At 38.4% G+C, this 22395-nt stretch overlaps 1 protein-coding gene across 1 annotated transcript in view; it reads right to left on the minus strand.

Moving 5' to 3' along the window:
* The window catches only part of SNAP91 (synaptosome associated protein 91kDa), a 119276-nt gene that overhangs the window by 71456 nt on the left and 25425 nt on the right, over positions 1–22395 (minus strand). Inside the window, exons 3-7 of the mRNA XM_015570286.1 lie at positions 9070–9212; positions 8332–8407; positions 7380–7482; positions 5639–5732; positions 3978–4093 (exon numbers count right to left, since the gene is read on the minus strand). Coding sequence (XP_015425772.1) covers positions 3978–4093; positions 5639–5732; positions 7380–7482; positions 8332–8407; positions 9070–9212 — 532 coding nt within the window. The remainder of the gene's footprint in view (positions 1–3977; positions 4094–5638; positions 5733–7379; positions 7483–8331; positions 8408–9069; positions 9213–22395) is intronic.

The raw sequence follows: 22395 nt of genomic DNA on the forward strand, positions 1-22395 counted from the left end.
GCCCCCTTTTTTCTTTGCAGACACAGGGCTGTCAGAGCTGAAAGTCAGATGAGTGGCTAATCCTGTGAGTTGCTGAATTATAACATATGTGGGTAAGTTAAATTTCCAGCCTCACCATGGTGTCCTTTGTGAAAATTAGGGATTTTATTGTAAAATGAAATTGAAAACAAAACAAAACACTTGGGTAGATTCATACAAAAATGAATCTATCCTTGCTGGAATAAGCTTTTCCCGCTTAGTTAGAAGAAGCTGGTCCTGCCTTGCTTGGAGATCCTGTAATCAACCCCTTTCATCAGAGAATGAAAACCCTCCTCAAACCCTATCCCTCTACGTCTTATCCCCTTCCCTTTGTCAACTGCCTCAAGAGAAAGAAATTAGAATCCAGCAATTCCTGCATGCCCCAGGGAGATAAGCACAAAGTCGGACCCAGGAGGAAAAGGCACACAAGCTTCAAGAAGTACAAGAGTTTGTAGATTTATGTTGGCAGGATGATTGCCAGGCAAAATGAAAGATACTGACTTAAATTTAAATGATAAATAACAAATAATTTTTAGCATGAGCATGTCCCAAATATTGCACGGTATTTATTAATACAAAAAGAGTCATTCATGTTGATCTGAATACAAATTTAATGGGGCATCTTGCATTGTTTTCCTCCTGAATCTGTCAGTCCTAATAGATAAAAATCTAGAGAAGTGGAATGAATTCTAAAGGCCTGAGCAATAAAGAAGGAATATTACATTAGAATTTACAACGTCATTGATAACATCGATTTGGGTGAGCATACAAAACGCGTGGATTCAAAATGCTAGCCTGAGCGTCTGGGAGGGACTCAAACACAGTGGCTCTCAAACTGAAGTCCCCAGATGGGCAGCAGCAGCACTGATCAGGCCTTATTAGAAATGCAATTCTCAGACCCTTCCCCAGACTTACGGAATTAGAAACTCCGGGTTAGGGTCTAGCAACCTAAATTTCAATAAGCCTTCCGTGTATTCTTAAGGAAGGTCCTAGAACCATAGCCAAAGCACTTTTTTCTTTTTTCTTGTCTCCTGCAAAGGGACTGTTATCAGAGTGTGCACAAGGGGAAAATAAAACATGCCCAGACTTTTCAGGGACACAGACTCTAAGCTGATGCTACTCCCTGAGGACTCAAAATGTCACTCTATGTTCTATCATTCTGAGTAGAGACTCTATGGAGATTAGGTGATAAAAGAAAATGATATCCCAGTGGATGCATGAAACTATCTGCGGTTATTGCCCCAGTTTCCTGAACATATAGTTGGAATAGAAGTACTCTGAAACTAGCAGAATCCTCAAGATTGTTTCCTAATTTCTGCAAAGATACAGGGCTAGCATTCCATCATATCCCCAGTTAACTTGCATATCTGGTTTGTGCAAAAGATGCATGGATGGTAGAGAGCAATAGTAGGTTACTGCAAATGTAATCAGGTGGTGACGCCTATTTCAGAGATCCAGATGTGTTCTCCTTACCAGTGTAAAATCAGCACAGCTCCTGACACCTGACAGGCAACTATCAAACCAGAAAATTCTTTTATTTCCAGTCAAGAAACAGAGCTCATCGTAAGTAGTTAGGTTTCATCTGGCAGGATGCCAGTACACCCTCACTGTCTTATTTCAGGGATATCATCCTCTCTGGCTGTCACAAACCCAGCGATATCCCTTTAATGACATTATCCTGATTGTATCTACTGGACAAGAATTTCGAGTATGCTAAGTGCCTTGATAAGATACATGCATATCAAAGGGTGAGAGATAGACTCTATGAAAGTTCAGGGACCTGCTACCTCAGTGAAGTTTCTGAAGGTCCAAAGGTCCCCTCCCTGTGAAAGCCAAATTACTTCACTTTGCACCTCCTATAACCAAACTACAAGCAAAAGTTGGCTGAGTTTTTGTTTTTGTTTTTGTTTTTTTTTTGGTTTGGAGGTAGCATATACAACATGTGTGTGCTGCTTTCAACAGAACATCTGGTGCAGTATCAAATATGAAGTAGAATCCCGATGAAGGGAAGGCTCGGCTACAGCTCCAAACCGGAGCCACGTGGGCCTTTGCTCCTGCAGAGCTAAAGGAACTCAAAGCGTCTGCGGCAGCTCTGAATGCTGCAGAACGCCCTGGCAGGCTCCACTGGGAATTTTAGGAGCCTCCAGTGCTGGAGCAGAGCCATGTCTTCTTCAGACAGTAACTAATACCTTTTGGAAAAATTGCTCTTGGCTTACTTCTCTAGAGACTTAGATTCTGACCATAGAATATCGAGTAATCATGAGACCTCAAGTGTTTTCTAATATACAAAACCATAAAGTTGGACAACTGCAAGAATACTCCATCATCAAACGGAAGTGGTGTATCAGAGGTCAGCCTCAAGCAGATCCTGGATCCCATGCAGGTTGTGTGAACATGACTCGTATTCCCTGTGCACCTCCTCTGCTGCACTGCCCTTTCTCCCTCAGATCATGCCTACGATCAGCTGACTAGGGGACAAAAGAACTCAAGCTTGGTTTACGGATGGTTTCTCATGCTGGCACTAGTTGGAAGTAGTTTGCTGAATCATTATATCCCCACAGAGGGGTGACCTTGACAGTGAAAGAAATCTTTTACTGCAGGGCAAGTTTTAAGTAGTATATCTATCTGATTTTTCACTTTATGTCAAAGGAAATATGAGGACTCATATGGAAATATACAAAAATATGTGCAGTAACTAACTGCTGGCCTGTTTTACCAGGGACTTAAAAAAATAAAATGGGAAGATTAATGACAAGAGATCTGAACAAAAGGTAGTAGATGGACCTCTGAGAATGAAGGAAGAGCATGAGACTATTTCTATCCCATGCAAATGCAGGCCAAAGGCAACCAAAAGACTCTCATTAATCAGGGGATAAGGGGACTCCATAGACCAGCCGTGAGCAAACTACGGCCCGTGGGCCGGATCCGGCCTATTTGAAATGAATAAAACTAAAAAAAAAAAGGCTGTACCCTTTTATGTAATGATGTTTACTTTGAATTTATATTAGTTCACACAAACACTCCATCCATGCTTTTGTCCTGGCCCTCCGGTCCAGTTTAAGAACCCATTGTGGCCCTCAAGTCAAAAAGTTTGCCCACCCCTGCCTAGACTGATAAACAAAGTGCTATTGCTAAATCTTCAGTCTGCCAATACCCGAGATCAATGCTGGGCTTCCACCTTGGCACCATACTCCAGGGAGAATGGAGTCATCCACAAAGTAATAGGATAAGCATGAATTCCTAGGGAGGAGAGCAGTAATCTCTCTATACTATAACAGACAATTTATTCTGTACATGGATCTATCATCTCTGCCCATATTGCTCTGCCAATATCTCCATCTGTGGAATTACTCACCATCACTGTATCTCACACAACACTGTCTCTATTTTTACTGCACACGAAATGAGACAACAGACTCCACAGAATCCATCAGTCTTAACACGAATCCCATCCATCCAGAAGTGGCTGGCCTTACATAATGATGGGATGGCCTGCAGAAGAATCCATTCCTAACCTACTCTAGGAATGTACCTTCAGAAGCTGGGGAACCAGTGATCATTACATAGGTATAGGTTCCTAGGAGCTAGAGTAGCCCCTCTCACTATTCTACCGACTGAGGTGGCAGTGGCTGCTTGTTTCCTGCACATCTCCAGGGGTGGCATCACAGGGAGTTATTAGCAGAATGGAGCAGTTATTTATCGTTATGGGACTTCTTCTGAGAGGCAAAGCTTAGAACCTACTCCCTCAGTCATTCTGAAATTTTATAAGCACCAAAATCCCTGTATGGAATCCTTTCCTGCCTAAAACATCTAGACAACTTCCTGTTCCCTGAGCTGAATCCTCAGATATAAGAATACACAGGGAAATGTGACCGGAATGAATGGTATATTTAGATTTTCATGTATGCAGTCTGTGGTATCCAAATCTTTGCATCTGATCCAGTCATTCAGTAGTCTACTTACCAAGTAGGTTAATAACGCCATCATTGTAGCAAGCAAAAAGTTTGATAAGATCTTTGAAAAGAAGCATAAATGCAGCATTTATGACACCATTTGTTAGCTCATTTGGATGCACCTAGAAGAAAATGAGAAGTTAATATGTTAAATCGTATCATCAAATGACAATTTTTCTCAGAGCACATTAAAGTGTCTCAAATGATTACTAAGAAATTCATCCCTATTTTACAAATGTGTAATTCTCTTTGTAACCCTGCCAATATCAAAAGATGGATCGCATTTTTCTTGCTTTAAGTCAATGAAGTTAGTCCTATCAATTATAAGACATACATACACTCTATTTGATCAGTAATCCATAGATGGATCATATCCACCTTTTGAACATCTGGTCTTCTGTTGCTTTTACTATGTTTTATTACATTCTTCCACCTCCCCTATGCAATGATCTCTGTGGACGGGCCTGCAGTAACTCAGCGAGGAGGCACAGCATGGGAAATAGATACCTTATCAGCAACCCCTAAAATAAATCTAGAGAATCATAGCTTTAACGCATCCACCAAATACTCTAACCACCAAAACAAAGAAGAATAATTTCTCCTCATTCCCGAATCCTCATTCACAAGCTCTGTTTCTTTGTTTTTTTCCATTCTTTATGACTTTTCTCCTTTAGGACAGTATTATTGAGGGGAAGAAAAGCAAAGAAAAATAAAAGTACAAAAAGAGAAAAAGATAAGCAATTCCATAAATGCCTAGCTAAGTCCTTACTACAAAACCTATCAAAAACCAGACAGTTTGCTGCTTTCACTGAAATGTCACAGGAGTTGGGTGCTGTGACTAGGATGCAATTGTAAAGTAAACCGTATCGTTGTAAAAGAAATTTTAAATTATTAATATCTGAGGAAAATAGTTTTAAACAACCACCAAAGGAAGGAAAAGCTAGCAATGTGAGTTAAGAATCTTACTACATGTCAGAAAACTTTATTTTCATGAAATGTTTATTTAATTAAACTTTTTATTTTAAAATAACTAGAAATCCATATGCCATTGTAAAAAATAGAGATTCCCAGGTACCATTCACCCAGTGTCTCCCAATGGTAACATCACAAAACTATAGTATAATATCACAGCCAGGGTACTGGTATTGATACAATCCACAAATCTTATCCAGAGTTCCCCAATTTTATTTGTGTTCGTGTGTGTATGTTTAGTTCTATATAATCTTACCACAGCCAACACACAGGTATGGTTTTACTAGTAGAGACCAGCCAGGAAGAAGGACCAGGACAAAAACAAAAATAATTCTCTTTGGTGGATGGTGTCATTTAAATGGTCTGTATAACGTGGCTTCTAACTGCAGGCTGAGTCAGCTGCCTGCAGGTACATTTTGCACTACATTCTGTCAAAGACAACAGGAAATGTGCATCCTCCTCCAAACCTGGGGTTCCAAGAATGCATCACTCACATTTTTCCATGACTTAGTAAATACCTGGAAAACTGCTGGGACCATCTGCACCATCATCTCCACCGGTTAACAGCTTCAACTAAGGGCTTATCTAATGTAAATGAGGGAGATCTAAATCTGCTTCCAGCTTTACCTGTAGCCCACATTCAAATGAAAGACAATATCGACCCTGTAAGAAACATCTGCCAGTGAGATACATACATCAAATTCAAGCAGTGCATCGATTTGTCCCTGCAGAATTGGCATACTCTTTAGTAGCTTTTCTGGAACCATTGTTCTCATTACACCATCCGCCCTACAATTTTTTTAAAAAGAGAAAAAGATAAAACTTTCTTGTACATCAAAAATTCAAGACCACACACATTGTTCCAAGCTATTTCTCCCCCCTCCTCCCATTTCCTTGTTAATCATGTGGGGTGATTTTGAGACATGAAGAGGTTGTAGTTGACCCCGCTCTCTGTATTACTTCCTTTTATCCATTCTCATTCTTCAACCACACAGGCAACAAAGGAAGAGAGCCATGTGGTCTGGATATTTAGAAGTCCGTTGAATTTCTAAATGGATTCTTTTAAATATTTAACCTAGATAATAGTATTCAAAATATAAGTTTCCGAAATGCCAGTTTGTTTGTTTCTGAGAGAGAAAACATGTCATGGAAGTCTTCAAAACCTGTAGGCCTGGGAATCCAGATGTTATACTATGAACCATCAGTGAAGAAAAATGCATGCTGATAGGCACAGTTTGGCCTAAAAGAGATAAGTGTTTAACTAGCCACAGAGAATGAAAGCAGAGGTTAGTGCTGGAGGGTGCCTCAGAGCAGGCAATGAACCCTGGACCCACCGCTTAGGGAGCCCCTATATCCAGGGATGGTCAAGCAGTGGCAGTACTGCAATGGGTGAAAAAATGTGATGTGAACAGGCCGATGATGGCAATTTTCAAGGTCTTTCTCACTTCGATGGTAGGAAAAGTATCCCAGTGTCCTGATGTGCATAAAAGGGTACAGAAGTTTCTGAGAAGGTGTGGACTTGTGGTGGGGTGGCCACAACCCATGTGAGAACATCAACAATGATTGCCCAGGGCCATGTTAGCAGTCAGAGGAAGGTGCATGGACTAGAATCTTCTCTAATAAGAAGGAGTTGAGGTAAGAATCTTCATTTTATAAAATGTTTACCCACAAGAAACTTATTTTGAATAGGCAAGCGTATTATTGTTCATCACCATGAATTTAAAAGTTCAAAGCTAGGGCTGGACAAGCTATTAGAAGAACAGAGTTAAATCTTTTTGTGTGAATCCCTGAAACTAAAATATTAAACCTACAATGCCTTGTCATTTTTTTCAAGTAAGAAAAAAATCACAAGATTGACACAATTTTTTGACTGAACATTTCGGATTAAACTCAAACATCTATTTAGAAGGAAATAAATATTAATTAAGAATTAAAATATGTTTCCGTTTCAATGAAGCGTTCTTAATCAATGGTTAGTACTAATATTTAATTCAATTATGGTGTGTGTGTGTGTGTTTATAATACCAGGGCGGCATTACCTCTCAGAAAGAGATCTCCACCGTGTACACAGTTCAGTTTAACCTCAATCAAAACACATTGAAATAATTATTGTCAACTTCAGTCACTGCTCTTTTAAATAAACCTTGTTTAAATTCTCTCCATTTAAAATTAAGATATATATGTTTAAGAATTTTGAATTGATTTTAACAAACAAAATGGTATACCAGAACATCATGTCAGATTTTATGCATGATATATTAAGTATATTACAACCTCAAGGCTAACTTTTATAATATTATTGAGTTTCTTTTTTAAGCATTTGTAAACAGGGCCTTCATAATCAAAATTAATTGGCATTTAAGCTTAATTAAAAGAAAGTAAGTATGCTTCAAAACCTTTTTCTGCTCAAATAAATAGGAGAAAGAAACAACATACCCTTTCTTCACCCTGGCAAAGTCAAATGCCATCTGTCGGTAAGAGAAAGCCTTTTCATTTAAATACCTACTATAGCGCCTTATGAAGGTAGACATATCATAACCTGGGGAAGGAGCAGAGGAAATAAAACTAATTAATAAAATACCTTCAATTGTGCTTTGCTTAGTACCAATTCCTTTTAACCCCCCAATGTAAACAATTCTAGGGTGAGGTCAATAAGTGTATCAGACAAGCCTCATTTAAAATACTATTGCAGGCAAAATTGCTTTGCCATTGAGACATTCCAAGACTATTCAGTTTAGCTATGCTATCATCCTTGTGCAGAATGTCTATTCTGATTTTTCCTTGCAGTTTTGTTCACTGTTTCAAATAACAGCCTGTTTTAGACTTAATATGTGCAACTCTCTGAGAACTCTCCACTTGCTTGGTGTGCCTGCCTTATATGTAATAGCAACCAGCAAATATGATGAATGAACAGATGCATGCCATTTGAATTCTATTCCTTTATAAAGAACACTCCTTCAGGACTGTTGCCTGTTTTTTAAATTGGGAAAGTACCTTTCATTTCACTGCTTCTTGCACCATTATAAACAAACAACTGTGGGTCTAGCAAAACCACTGTTACTATTTAAGGTAAACACTAGAAAGACAAAAATAAAATCTACATAATTTACATGCTGAGTTATTTTAACAATGAGATATTTAAAAACTACTATAAACTACCTATAGTCAGGGTGTCCCATAATTATTCATTCAAAGTGTATATATACTTTGGGTTAAATGTGAAAAGAAAGAAACATCAATTGAGCTATCAAAAAATGTATGTACACCCTATACTTTTCATTTTTTCTTAAACACACAGTTATAATGATTTTGTTTTAATAACTTCATTTTGAAAATAAAAATAATTAGACACAATAAACATTAGCAAAAAAACCATAAATATTCTCACCATGGGATCCACTTTTGTCCAAAAAATTGCTGAGATTGAATAGTGTATTTCTAGAAGCCAAATACTGAATAAATCTCTGAAAAACAAAAATTATAATCAAACACCAATGTTCTCAAATCATACTTTTAAATAATTTCTGATACTAAAGGGAATTTTTATTTTTACAAATTGTCACTTTTTTCCTTTACTTCGTTATAAATCTTCCTAGTCTCCTGACTTTCTCCGAAGGGGGAAAAAGCCTGAATAATACTTACTGAGTTAGAACTAAACTGTATGATCTTTCATTTCTATATATATTAGAAACACGATAACTTAATAAGATTCTCTATGCATCCTATACAAAGTGGGAAATTTTTATATTATTAATTTTTTCCAAAATTAAATATGTTTATGAAAGCAATTTTCACTTAAAGGCACAAAGGAATACTTCCTATGGAAAAAAATAATTTTATTGTTCCTTTTCCCTAACATATTTGCCCACTAATACATTGACATTGTAAATACATTTAGATACCAGTAATACTGAATACTTAGATAGCTCTAATAAAATGTCTAACCACATCTGCTTTTTGAAAAATAGCAAAATAGATTAAAATTGTACTCTAGAAGAATATGAACCAAGATTTCCTCTTCTTTTTCTCCTAATTAGTGAAGACCCAAAGGGCCTTAAGTCATCATCATACTCTTCCTCAAAAGCCTCATTCCCCCACCAAAAATAGGCAAGTTTACTGAGCTTACCTCATTCCCATGCACCATGAGATGATGTGTTGTGACTAAAGCTTTAAATACAACCACCCAGCTACTGTTTGTTGCTCGTTCAAAGAGCGTGTCGGCCATCTGAGGAATATTAACATTGGTCTCATTGGTAGCCTGGATCAAATCTATGAACACATAGACGATATCAGTCAATTATATTAGTCATTAAACACAAAAATTCATTTCAAATGTTAAACGTTTAAACCTGTTCACTAAAATGAATTCAAAATTGCTTTGAAAATAGTTAGTAAAATTTTTAAAAGTTAAACTGTATTATTTTTACACATATATTTATGTGTTTTTTCTTAAGCTTATTTTTTTTCTATTGAATTGTCTTCTAAATTTTGTGTTTTCTATTACCAATGTCATTTTTTAAAAGTACAAACCGCAGGAAAGCTAAGCCTCATATTAGTCATCTTTGTTATCCCTCCAAGCATAATTGTCTCAAACATGTGGACACTTACTCTATGCATCCTTTGAAGTCAATAACATAAATGTATTTTTTTGAGACACGATAGCTAAAAGCTTATTTCACTTGGATTTTATTTTTGATGGATGTTATAAATACATTTGTCACCTAAGTGTCAGAATGAGAGCAATAGTAAAAGGAAAGAATTTTCCTACGCCCATCCAAGTTTTCAAAGAACACCATGTATGCATTAAATTACTATAATTTGACTCTAGTTTCTAAGGGAGTAAAACTTTATAATACATTCCCTATCCTACATATTATCAGTATGATTCCAGGTCTATCTCAGGGGAAAAAATTTTTTTACAGTGGCCAAGAGGGGCTGCCCCGCATTCAGAAAACATGGTGAGTATTGTCAAAAAGCTAGCAGAGGCAACCCAAGATCACAGGCTTACAAAATGAATCTAAGCCACACCTGGGCAGTGAGAAATTAAGAGGAAACAACACCTTAGACTTCTTTTGCATGCCACACCCACCATTCAGAGAACTGCATGTGATTCCCATTTTCTAGGTAATCCCATGCAACCAACACAGCGGCCAACCCATGCTTTTCTTTACTCAAAATCCACACTCAGTAATCATTAAGCGATGTATTTGTTTTATGCACTTCTCTATTTTATAATAAATGAGGTTTTAAAAAGTTGATACTCCATCACTGAAATAGCTATTAATTTCTTAAAGGGTATCGATAACTGTTCTGGGTTACAAGTGGACCAAACCAGGCTTATTTCTGACTATATTTTAAATTCCATTCATCATCCCTGTCCCCTTAATGCCCTCCCCTCAACATTCCTTTATTGGAATTCTATTCATCCTTCAAGAAATCTTTCCTGGTCCCATTTAAATGTAGCCCCATGTGATCTCTCTCTGTTTTAAAACTTGCGGCGCTTTGTTCTTGCTGGGTGTTCAGATTAGATGTGTCACCGTCCTAAGTTCCTGCCATACCAAAGCTCCTGGAAGATGGAAACAGTCATACCGATGTCTTGTTTCCTGTGCAGCACCTCACAGAACACAATGCACAGTAAACATCTGCTGAGAGAAATGTATAAAAGCTACACTTTAGCCCCAAATATAAGGAGTTCTTTGAAAAAGAAAAATCACTATGCTATCACATTGTTTTCTGAGACAATATCATAGGACTAATTGAAATTCTGTTCCAGTCATAAATTCTTCTATTCCTTTATTTACTGAACTGGGCTCAGGGAATATAGAAATGCACTGCTGATCAGAGGAGACAAAAGCATGGTCAGATAATAGAGAAACTCCTCTAAGAGATGAGTAAAGAGAGGCAACATAATAGTAGAAAGAGTCCCGGGCCAGAGCCCTGCTCAGCCCCTGCCTAGGTGTGTGACTCTTGGCAAATTAATATCCCTTTGACTCAGGTCCTCTTCTTTTAAATTGGGGTAATAATTACTACTTTTCAGGGCTATTATAAGAATTGCAAGTGGTCTGAACAAAGTAGGTGCACAAAATAAATGTTTGCAAATACTGTTGCACATATACTACATTATGAAAATACTGTGAGATATTAGGAAGGATTCCATGGTAAGGACCCTAAACTCAGTTATGACCTGCGACAGGAATGAGAAGTACGTTTTTAGCAAATTTGCAAAGTGTGGAGCCATAAGAGGTGCTGTGTCCTTGGACAAATGTGGGGGTCTCAGGGCTAGGTGTGGGCAGGTGGTGGGGGAGAAAGTTAACTAAGAGCAAGGGAATGGCCGGTGAGGGATCTCACACAGGACATTAAAGAGTTTGGATTTCACCCTATGGACTAAGGGGACTCTTGGAAAAGTACCAATAAGATTTCACTTTTAGAGTCAACCACGTTATTCAGCAACCACTAAATGCTATCTCCAAGGTAAGCAGAAGCACAGGATGAGGAATAATCATCTTTGCCTGGAGATACTAGAAGACATGAAAGTGGCAAGTTAAAAAGCCCAGTGGAAAGTCAGATGAGGTGAGCTTAAACTAAACTAGTAGTGGAGATAGGAGGAGATAATGAATGGCGAACAGAAAGATATTTATGAGGTACAACTGACAGGATTTGCAAGCGCGTAAATGGATATGAAGAGGTGAAGGGAAAAGAAGACCTGAACAAGTCCAGGTTTCTGGTTTGAGGTCCAGTTAATGCTTTTCACTGAAATTGAAAGAGAGTTGTTTCAAAGAAGTTATGAATTACTAGAGGCCCGGTACACGAAATTTGTGCACGGGTGGTGTGGGGGGTGGGGAGGTGCGGGGAGGGAATAAGTGTCCCTCAGCCCGGCCTGCACCCTCTCCAATCTGGGATCCCTCTCACAATCCGGGACTGCTGGCTCCTAACCACTCACCTGACTGCCTGATTGCCCTATAACCGCCTCTGCCTGCTGGCCTGATCTCCCCCTAAACACTCCCCTACCAGTCTGATCGCTCCCAACTGCCCTTCCCTGCTGGCCTGATCACCCCCTAACTGCTCTTCCCTGCCAGCCTGATCGCCCCCTAACTGCTTGTGCCCCTGTGCCAGCCTGATTGTGCCCCTAACTGCATGCTCCCCTGCACTGGCCTGATCTCACCCCTACCTGCTTGCACCTCGCGCTGGCCTGATCTCGCCCCTAACTGCTTGCTCCCCTGCACCAGCCTTATCTCACCCCTAACTTCTTGCTCCCCCACCAGCCTGATTGCCCCTAACTGCTTGCTCCCCTGCTGGCCTGATCGCCCCTAACCGCCTCTGCCTTGGCCCCCGCCACCGTGGCTTTGTCTGGAAGGAAGTCGGACGTCTGGAAGATATCCAGTCAACCCGGCCTAATTAGCATATTACCCTTTTATTAGTATAGATTTTGGACATGATATAGCTGTTGGAGATCTAATATGACCAATGGATTTTAATGTAACAGTATAAATGTTCACTGACATGGTTTCAGATTCAACATTACAATTTAAATTTAAGAAACTACCACTTAGAGAGTTGTGGTGTAGTATCAAGAATGTCCTGAAAAGGCTATTAAAATGGTTCTCTCTATTCTAATTGGGTATTTGTGTGAGGCCAGATTTTCCTCATATATTTCAACCAAAACAATATATTCCAACAACCTGTATACAGAAACAGATATGAGCAACCATCTTCTTTGGAACAGGATATTAAAGAGATGTGTAAAGATATAAAACCAAACATATCACTCTTCTCACTACAGTCCTTGTTATAGAAAATAATTATGTTTTCTCTAAAAGTATTTTTTGTGCTAACTCATCAATTGGTTTCTTATTGTTATTTTTAAAAGAAAAATATTTAAAGACTTTCTGTTATGATGTCAAATACAGTAATTATCTAAAGACATAAATCACATAAACAAAAACTTTGAATTCCTCAATAATTTAAGAGTACAAAACAGCCCTGAGAACAAACAACTTGAGAGCTGCTTTTCTTGGTATATGCCTAAAAAGGGAATTGCTAGGTTGTAGGGCATGCATATATTTAACTTTACAAAATGCTTTTACACAGTAATTGCACCAAATATATGTTCATCAGTAGTTTATATGATTTTCTACTGCTTTACTTCCCCACCAAATAAGGGTTTTCATTTAAAGAATTTCAAATAATTCCACAAAACAAAGTATGGACATAAACATGCAAAAATATTATTGAAAATTGTGAGAATCTAAATGTGAAATATCTGTCATATTTGAAATTCTTAGAATTCAAAGTCTTAATTGAATTTTGGGAGACAGATACGGTATCTTTTGAGTAGTTTTAAAAATGGCTTTTTTGAAATATAACTGACATACAAAAAAAAAACCTGCACATATTTAAAGTATACTATTTGTTAAGTTTTTACAAACATATGCACCATTAAACTATCAGCAAAATCTAGACAATGAACATATCCATCACCTCCTAAAGGTTTCCTCAAGCTTTTTTATAATTCCTCCTTCCTACCCCCCCACATCTCCATCCCTGTGTCCCTTAACAATCACCAATTTGCTGTCAGCCACTTTACATTAGTTTTTGTTTTCTAAATTTTCTATAAAGCGAATCATATTTTGGGGCACACTGGGCAAGTCTAGTTTCTTTCACTCAACATAATTATTTTGAGACTTGTTGTTCCACGTTTCAATAGTTTATTCCTTTTTATTGGTGAAGTGTGCTCATTATATGGACATACCAAAACTCTGTGTCCACTCACCTATTAATGGACATTTGGAGAGGCTGCAGTTTTTGGTTTTTACATGTAAAACTGCTATGAACATTTGTATACAAGTATTTGTATGAACATATGCTTTCATTTTCCTTTGAGTGGAATATTTAAGTTATTTGAAAGTAAATATTTAAGTAACTGCCAAACTACTTCCAACCTTGTATCATGTTACTAGTACACTCTTACCAGCAGGGTATGAGCAGTCCAGTTTTTGCTGTTGTTTCATTGTTCCCATTCTAACAGGTGTGACAGGGTATCTCCTGGTGGCTTTTCTTTGCATTTCCCTGATGACTAATAACGTTAGAGATTGCTTTCATTAGTTTGTCATTGGCATACATTCTTTGCCCATATTTATTGATTGTTTGTTTCTTATTATTTAGTGATTCTGAATCAAATCCTCTATGAGATACATGATTTGTAAATATTTTCTCCAAGTCTGTGACTTCCCTTTTCATTCTCTCAACAGTGGCTTTCAGAGAACAGAAGTTTTTAATTAGAAAGTCCTATTTATCAAGTTTTTCTTTTATGGATTGTCACGTAAGAAATTAAGTCAAAGTCACAAACATTTTCTCCTATGCATCTAGAAGTTTAAAAATGTTATGGTTGTAAAGTTAGATCTATAATATATTGTTAGTTTTTATAAATGGTCTGAGGTATGAATATATGGCCCTTTTTGGATTGTAATATCAAGCTGTTCCAGCATCATTTGTTGAAAAAAAAACTATCCTTTTCCTACTGAATTGCCTTTGAACCTTTGTCAAAAATTCTTTGGGTCTATTTCAGGATTCTATTATTTTGATTGATCTATTTGTCTATCTTTACCCCAATACCATGCTACCTGGATGAATGTATATTTATAATAATTCTTGAAATTGGGTAGTGTTAGCCCTCCAACTTTGTTTCTTTTCACAGTTGGTTTGACGCTTTTAGAACCTTTGTATTTTCATGAGTTTTAAACTGAATTTATCAACTTAAAAAAATGTCTGCTGGGATTTTGATGGGGATTATGTTGAATCTCTATATGAATTTGGGGTGAACTGGCATCTTAGCAACATTGAGTCTTCCCATCCATGTTCACAGTCTGTCTGTCTCTAATTTAGATCAGCTTTAACTTGTCTTAGCAATGTTTTTAGATTTTGCTGATAGTTTGATGAGTGCATATGTTTATCAAAACTTACCAAATAGTATACTTTATGTATGTCCAGTTTTTTTCCTGTCAATTATAGGTCAAAAAGGTTATTTTTAGTATTTCAGTGTTAGGTATATTTTGCCAGATACATTCTCAACATATTTCATATTCTTTTATTATTTCCTGAATGGTATTATTTTCATTTAAATTTCTAAATGTTCACTGCCGATTTGGAGAAATAAAACTTATTTTTATATTTTGACTTTGTAGCCTGCAACTTTGCTAAACTAAGTGAGTTCTTTTTGGTAGATTCCATCATATTTTCTTCATAGATGACCATGTTATTTGTGACAAAGTAAGTTTTACTTGCAATCTTGATACTTCTGTTTTGTGTGTTTTTTTTTTATTTATGGCACTGGCTAGAATCTTCTGTAATTTGAATAAAAATGGTGAGAGAGGACATCCCTGTCTTTTCTGATCTTAAGAGGAAAGCATTCATCTTTCACTAGTAAGTGTGATGTGAGCTAAAAGTTTTTCATAGATGTTCTATTGTTTTATGTTGGGCTGGGAAAGTGCCTTCTAGTCCTAGTTTGCTGAGAGCTTTTAGCATGAATGGATATAGTATTTTGTCAAATGTATTTTCTGCATTTATTGAGATGATCATATAGTTTTCTTTTATAATGTCTGTTATTATGGTGAATTACATTAATTAATTTTCAACCTTGCATTCTTGGGATAAACCCCATTGGTCATGATGTTTTATCTGTTATTACATTTGATTTGATAAAATTTTGTAAAAATTTTATGTGAAGGATATTGTCTATTATTTTTCTTTTCTTACAATGTCTTCATCTGGTTTGGGGATCAGTGTAACACTGGCCTCATGGAATAAGTTGAGAAGTTTTGTCTCATCTTCAATTTTCTGGGAGAGTTTGTATAGATTTAGTATTACCTCTTTTTTTAATATATTTTATTGATTTCAGAGAGGAAGGAAGAGGGAGAGAGAGAGAGATAGAAACATAAATGATGAGAGAGACTCATTTATCGGCTGCCTCCTGCACACTCCCTACTGGGAATTGAGCCCACAACCACGGCATGTGCCCTTGACTGGAATTGAACTTGGGACCTTTCAGTCCACAGGACAATGCTCTATCCACTGAGCCAAACCAGCTAGGGCATTATTACCTCTGTTTTAAATGTTTGGTACAACTTACTAATGAAGTCATCTGGACCTGGAGAGTTTTCTATGTTAGACTGCCTTTAAAAAAGATCACAATAAATTCAATTTATTTAATAGATATAGGGTTACTCAGATTATTTATGTATTTCTGAATGAGCCTTAGTCGTTTGTGCCTTTCCACAAGTTTGTCCTTTGCATACAAGTTGAGAATTTATTGGCATCAAGTTGTTAGCAGTATTCCCTTATTGTCCTTCTGTAGAATCAGTAGTGATGTCTCTTCTCTCATAATTACCTGATATTGATCATTTATCTCTTCTTTCATTTTTTTCTGATTGGTCTAGGAAAAGGCCTTTCAATTTTATCTGTCTTTTCAAAGGACCCTCTCCATCTCCACAATTCAGGAGACCATTAGGATGCAGCTGGGTCCTCCATCCAGCCTTTGCTATGGCCTGGAAGTTGGGACAATCCTAGAATTCACCCAGTTTATCTTCCATCTCTCAAGGATCATGGTCCTTTACTGCCTGATGTCCAATATATTTAAAAGTTATTTGATAAACTTGGTGCAGTTTCTCAGTTGTTTCAGGAAGGAAGATAAATACAGAACCTGCTACTCCATCTTTCCACAAAGTATAAGTCTCTCCTTTTTGGTGGCTTTAAGCAGCTGAAAATATGTTACAAAATCTATCTGAGGCAAGATATCATCATCAAAATAAGAGACTCTAATAAATAGATATAAGTGGGAGGACAACTTTAACTTTTAGGAGCTGTAAATAATTGTTCACTAAAACAAGAAAATACCAACAAACCTAAATAGCTCTCACATTTGTGATCACCTACTTTTTCCCCACTACTATGTGAGACTCTCGGGAGAACTGTGGCAAGTCTAGGCAGGTCTGGACATGTAAAATGAAATGACTTAGTGAGGGTTTAGGTGGGAGAGATGCATAAAGGGGAAGGGCCAAGAGCTACATAAATGAGACAAAGGTGGAACAGCAATAGCAAGAAGTGATGACCCTCAACTGTTAACTATAGATAACACAGATGAATGGAGTAGGAAATAAAAGAATGAACACTTGCCTGAGAGTTTACAGAGATAAAGGGGAGAAGTTTGTAAATGTGCCCAATATGATAAATAGCATTGCAGAATTTAACAACAGTATCTTTCTTAAAATAAATTATTCTTTTAAAAAAGTACAAACTGTGAGCTATAAAATTTTTCACTTACCCTAGTCCAGTAGTCGGCAAACTGTGGCTCACGAGCCACATGCGGCTCTTTGCCCCTTGAGTGTGGCTCTTCCACAAAATACCGACTTCTGCGAATGGGCCACGAAGTTTCAATCGCACTGTACATGCGTGCCCACACGTGGTATTTTGTGGAAGAGCCACACTCAAGGGGCCAAAGAACCTCATGTGGCTCGCGAGCCGCAGTTTGCCGACCACTGCCCTAGTCAATACAGCTGGATAAAAACTTTATTTGTATTTTCATATTACTACATGCAAAATGTAATATAATCTAGTTTCTAAATTATTTAGGTAACTTCTTTCATCTTCAATACAAATATGTATATTTTGTAAATACTCTGTAGTCCTTTGTAAAAATATATACCCTCCAAGCCCCCTTATTTGTTCTCCTATATAATTATGGCAGATTCAAAATTAGGAGATGCAGTATATGTACAGCATAGACAAGTCATTCAGTTAAGGCTTTGAAGCCAGACCAGACCCAGTTTAATTACAATCTATTACTTAATAACTGTCTGATCTTGAGCAAAGTTGTCCCTCTTAACCTCCATTTCCGTATTACTATGATGAAGATAATAATAGCATCTATGAGACAGCTGTTTTATTAAAGTAGGTAAGGGAAGCAAATAATCTAGAGCCTGATACATTATAAGGGAAGGATATCAAAGTACTAGCACAGAGCCTGATACACTATATCCACCCCTTATAGTGTATCAGGCTCTGTGCTTGATTGGTTGCATTAAACATCTTCTTTTTTTCTTTCTTTCTACCTCCCTACCATATATTTATCTAAAATACATATGGATATATATTATACTATCCTATCCTATATAATAAAAGCTCAGTGACCAGACAACATAATGACCAGAAGGACCAGTGGACCAGTCACTATGATGTGCACTGAGCACTAGGGGGCAGACGCTCAATGCAGCAGATGCCCCCTGGTCATCAGTGCGCTCCCACAGTGGGAGTGCTGTTTGGCTGACTGTGATGAGCAATGCTCCCACAGCAGGCCACCCCTGCAGGCCACGCCCCCCAAGTATCCCATGCACCAGGCCTCTAGTACATATATAATATAGTAGTATACATTAATAGGGGTAGATACACAATTATAATTAGATCCACCCTTTGGCTACCTATATCAAAAGACTTGGCATACTATGTTAATTAATTCAGTTAATTCATTCATTAACAAATATTTTCTGAATGTTTATCATGTGTCAGACCCCGTTCTATCAGCTGGAGATACCTTAGTGACCAAAACCGATATCTGCCTTCATAGATCATACTTCCTAATGGGGGGCACAAACAACTAGAGATACAACGTCAGGCAGAGATGAGCACCATGATAAGAAATAAAGTAAGGGGGTACAAAGTAATAGGGGGTACTATTTCAGATAGAGTGATCAGAAAAGGCCTCCCCAGGAAATGATAGTTACGAGTCCTAAAGGCATTGAGGAAGCCAGTCATTCAGTCATCTTTGGAAGGAATGTTTCATGGAGAGCAAACAGCAAATGCAAAGGTCCTGAGGTGAGAACGTGCCTGAAAGGTTAAAAAAACAGCAAGAAAGCCAGTGTTTCTGGAGAACAGCAAGGGAGAAAGTGGCAGAAAGAGAACGGACCAAACCAGCAACAATGCATTACAGCTCAGGAAGGACTTGGTATTTCATGGAAATGCAATGGGATGTTTGAGGGTTTTGATCAGGGAAAGGATGTAATCCAACTTATATTATGAAGAATTACTATGGTGGCTATATGGAGCATGAACTGGATGGGGGGAGTGAAGATAGGGGGATAAAGGTACCTCTATTGTCTGAAACACCTACAAAGATGTCCTTAGAGTTATGTCAACATTTAAGCATCATGGCAAACTATACTTTCAAAATGCTCTAAACATGGGCCAGTTTGAGATGCAGGCAACAGCAACTTTTGAAAATGAACATTATAAACTGCCACGATTCTTCTGACCAATTGGGGTATAGGAGAGACTGACCATTATCCTCCCCGAATGCAGCATCACGACTCACGGAGCTTCACGGAGCCAGCACAAGTGCCCAGGCACCTGCCTGCACAACTGGACCCAGGGTGTGTCCCACTATTGCTTGGGATTGCGGGGAGGAAGCGAGGACGCAGTCCATGTGCCAAACATTGCATCCTCAGTTGATTCCAGGATGGTAGAAAATTATGACAAAATTTAAAAGTTTACTTTTTGCCTTTTAGGATCTGTACACAGCTGGCTCTTGGCATTAACGACGTAACTGTTAGGCAAATCACTGGATTTCTTCAGCACAGCGTCTTCATGCATGAGGTAATCACATCTGTCCTTTGGCCATAATACTACATTGCTCTTATAGTTCATCCTCTTCCAATGGTTTTCTTAACAATTAAAATGGGGTTCCCAAAAGAATTCTGTGCTGTAAGGAACAGATGTGAGCAGAACCGGGTATGTGGGGGTGGTGGAGGGACTGAGCAAAAAAGAAAAACTTAAGGACACAGTAAACAGTGTGGTCATTGCTGGGGGATGAAGGGAGACAGAGGAGGGTATAGGAGGGATATGTGGTGATGGAAAGAGACTTGACTTAGGGTGGTGAATACCCAATTCAGTGTACAGATCATGTATTGTAGAACTGTGCACCTGAAACCTATATAATTTTGTTTGCCAGTGTTACCCCAATAAACTAAAAAATATATTAAAAATGTAGAGTATTATAGAGGTAGACATTTGTAACAGACCAGTGAAACAGAAGATCATGGTGTTCTGCACAATCCACAAAGAATCTCAAGCCAGTCCTCCAAGCTGGCAGGAACCACTGGGAGGGCAGCCTTTGCCGACTTGGTTGCCAAGGAGATTGTAGAAGATACTGCAGCCTGGGTTTCTGATTTCCTGCTACTGCCACACGATGACCAACTGCCTACGTCTACTCTGCAAGTGTGTCAGGTAAAGTCACTCATGTCCTGTTTCCATGATGACCTTAAGTTTTGTGGGTGTTTTTTGTTGTGTGTGTGTGTGTGTGTGTGTGTGTGTATGTGTGTGTTTATTGACAGAGCCTTGGACTGAAAATACGTTTAAGGGATTTAAATTTAAATCAGCTCAAAACAGTACTTTTGGAGTCCCTGGAAAAGAACTTGCCATGTTAGGAAGTGTGCCATATCCCAACACTGATCAACCATGCATGTCTTTTGAAATATCTAACCTAAGATCCTCAGGCTCTAACCAGAGCCCATCACTGCCTACTGCCCTCAGAAAAGAGCAGCCATTTCATCTTCAGCTCGCTCTTTATACCCAACACTTCCTTTTGGAGTGCTCTAGAACCAGGAAGAGAAGCAATACTTCACAGTTAGGACTCAAGCAGCAGGAGCAAGGCAGCAGTGTTCTGTTCCAATCAAGCTCCCTACCCACATATGTGAAACTTATGTTTCCTAAAAATAAATCATACCCCTAAGTGGCAACTCCTGTAGCAGAATTCAGGACTTTTCTCCTTTGCTGTTTCTACAGCCTCATCTCTAAGCCTCATGTCTCCCAAAGCTAGTCCAGGGCTGGATCTTATCTTCCTTCTACTCCTGCTCTTCCCCTCTGCAAGAATCCTTGGCAACACCAGCATTATTCCATCTCATTGGCCTTACCCAAAGTCTTCTTGTTTTTATACTTCAGGACTTTCTACAGAACTTCCTAGATGGAAATATCCAAAAGACCCAAGTTCATTTTCTTTCTGGAATACCCAGGAACACACCTTTAGTTCATAATACTCATCTACCTATCTGCCTGCCTGCCTGCCTGCCTGCCTATCTATCTATCTATCTATCCACACACATGCACCATATACACCATACACACACACATACACACATCATATACACTACATATACAAACACACAAATATGAACCTTACCTAGTAAAAGGGAGAAAAAGAATTAAATGAAATGAAAAGATTATATAAACCTCTCTCCTTCATATATATATATATATCATATAGATATATATGTATATATATCCTTAATTCTTAAAAAGTAAAACAAAGAACTGAAAATGTTTTAGAGACATTGAAGAGAAGTTTCTGAGACTCCATTTACTGATGAATAAGTGCAGGGGGAAAATGAAGAATAGTCAGAAATTCAGATATTACAGTTGGCAGCAGCAGAGAGGTAAATCAGGAAGTCAACCCCGGAGATCCCAGGCCCCCTCCCTATCACTTCTTTTTCCGCAAGCTCTGCACCGCTGAGAACCTCCACCAGCCTACCCCACACTACACTCTCCTATCCAGCAGGTGGAAAAAATAATCAAGTTCCTAGTTCCACCGTAGTGCAGGGGCCAGGAGGGAAAGCTCTTTCTGATGTTTCGGAATGGAACTCATCCAGACCTTAACAACATTATAACAATGATTAGTAGTTCAGTCATATGCTCTAGGTACATTACGGTTAATACAGGCTCTGGTGAGTTAGCTGGAGAATTTAAATACTTATTAGACTATTGTAGAGGAAAACGATTTTTAAGATTTACAAAGTTCCAGTGTTCAGCCCTGGCCGGTGTGGCTCAAGTTGATTGAGTGATGTCTGGTGTGCACCAAAAGGTCACTGGTTCACCCTAACTGGTTTGGCTCAGTGGATAGAGCATCGGCCTGTGGGCTCAAGGGTCCCAGGTACGATTCTGGCCAAGGGCACGTACCTTGGTTGCGGGCACATACCCAGTAGGGAGTGTGCAGGAGGCAGCTGATCGATGTTTCTAACTCTCTATCCCTCTCCCTTCCTCTCTTTAAAAAAATCAATAAAATATATTTTTTTAAAAAGGTCGCTGGTTTGTTTCCTGGTCAGGGCGCATGCCCAGGTTGCGGTTTGATCCCCGGTTGGGGAGGCAACCAATCGATGCATTTTCATTTTTACCACGAGTAGTCACTGTTTCCAAGGAGGTCTTCCACCTTTCCAGGTGCTGTGGGATAATCCACAGCCTCATAGCTTTGCTAAGACCCTGCAGTCTAAAGAAAGAGATGTCTATTTCCTATGTTTCTCTTCAGCTCTTTTCTTCCACGTATTTAGATTTCCAAGATAAAGAAAAATCAATGGATCTTGGTATATACAAAAGTCCACAAAAGATTCCTATAATATCACAAAGATTACTAGCCATC

This window comes from Myotis davidii, unplaced genomic scaffold (assembly GCF_000327345.1).
Source record: "Myotis davidii unplaced genomic scaffold, ASM32734v1 scaffold185, whole genome shotgun sequence".
In the NCBI taxonomy this organism is placed as follows: Eukaryota; Metazoa; Chordata; class Mammalia; order Chiroptera; family Vespertilionidae; genus Myotis; species Myotis davidii.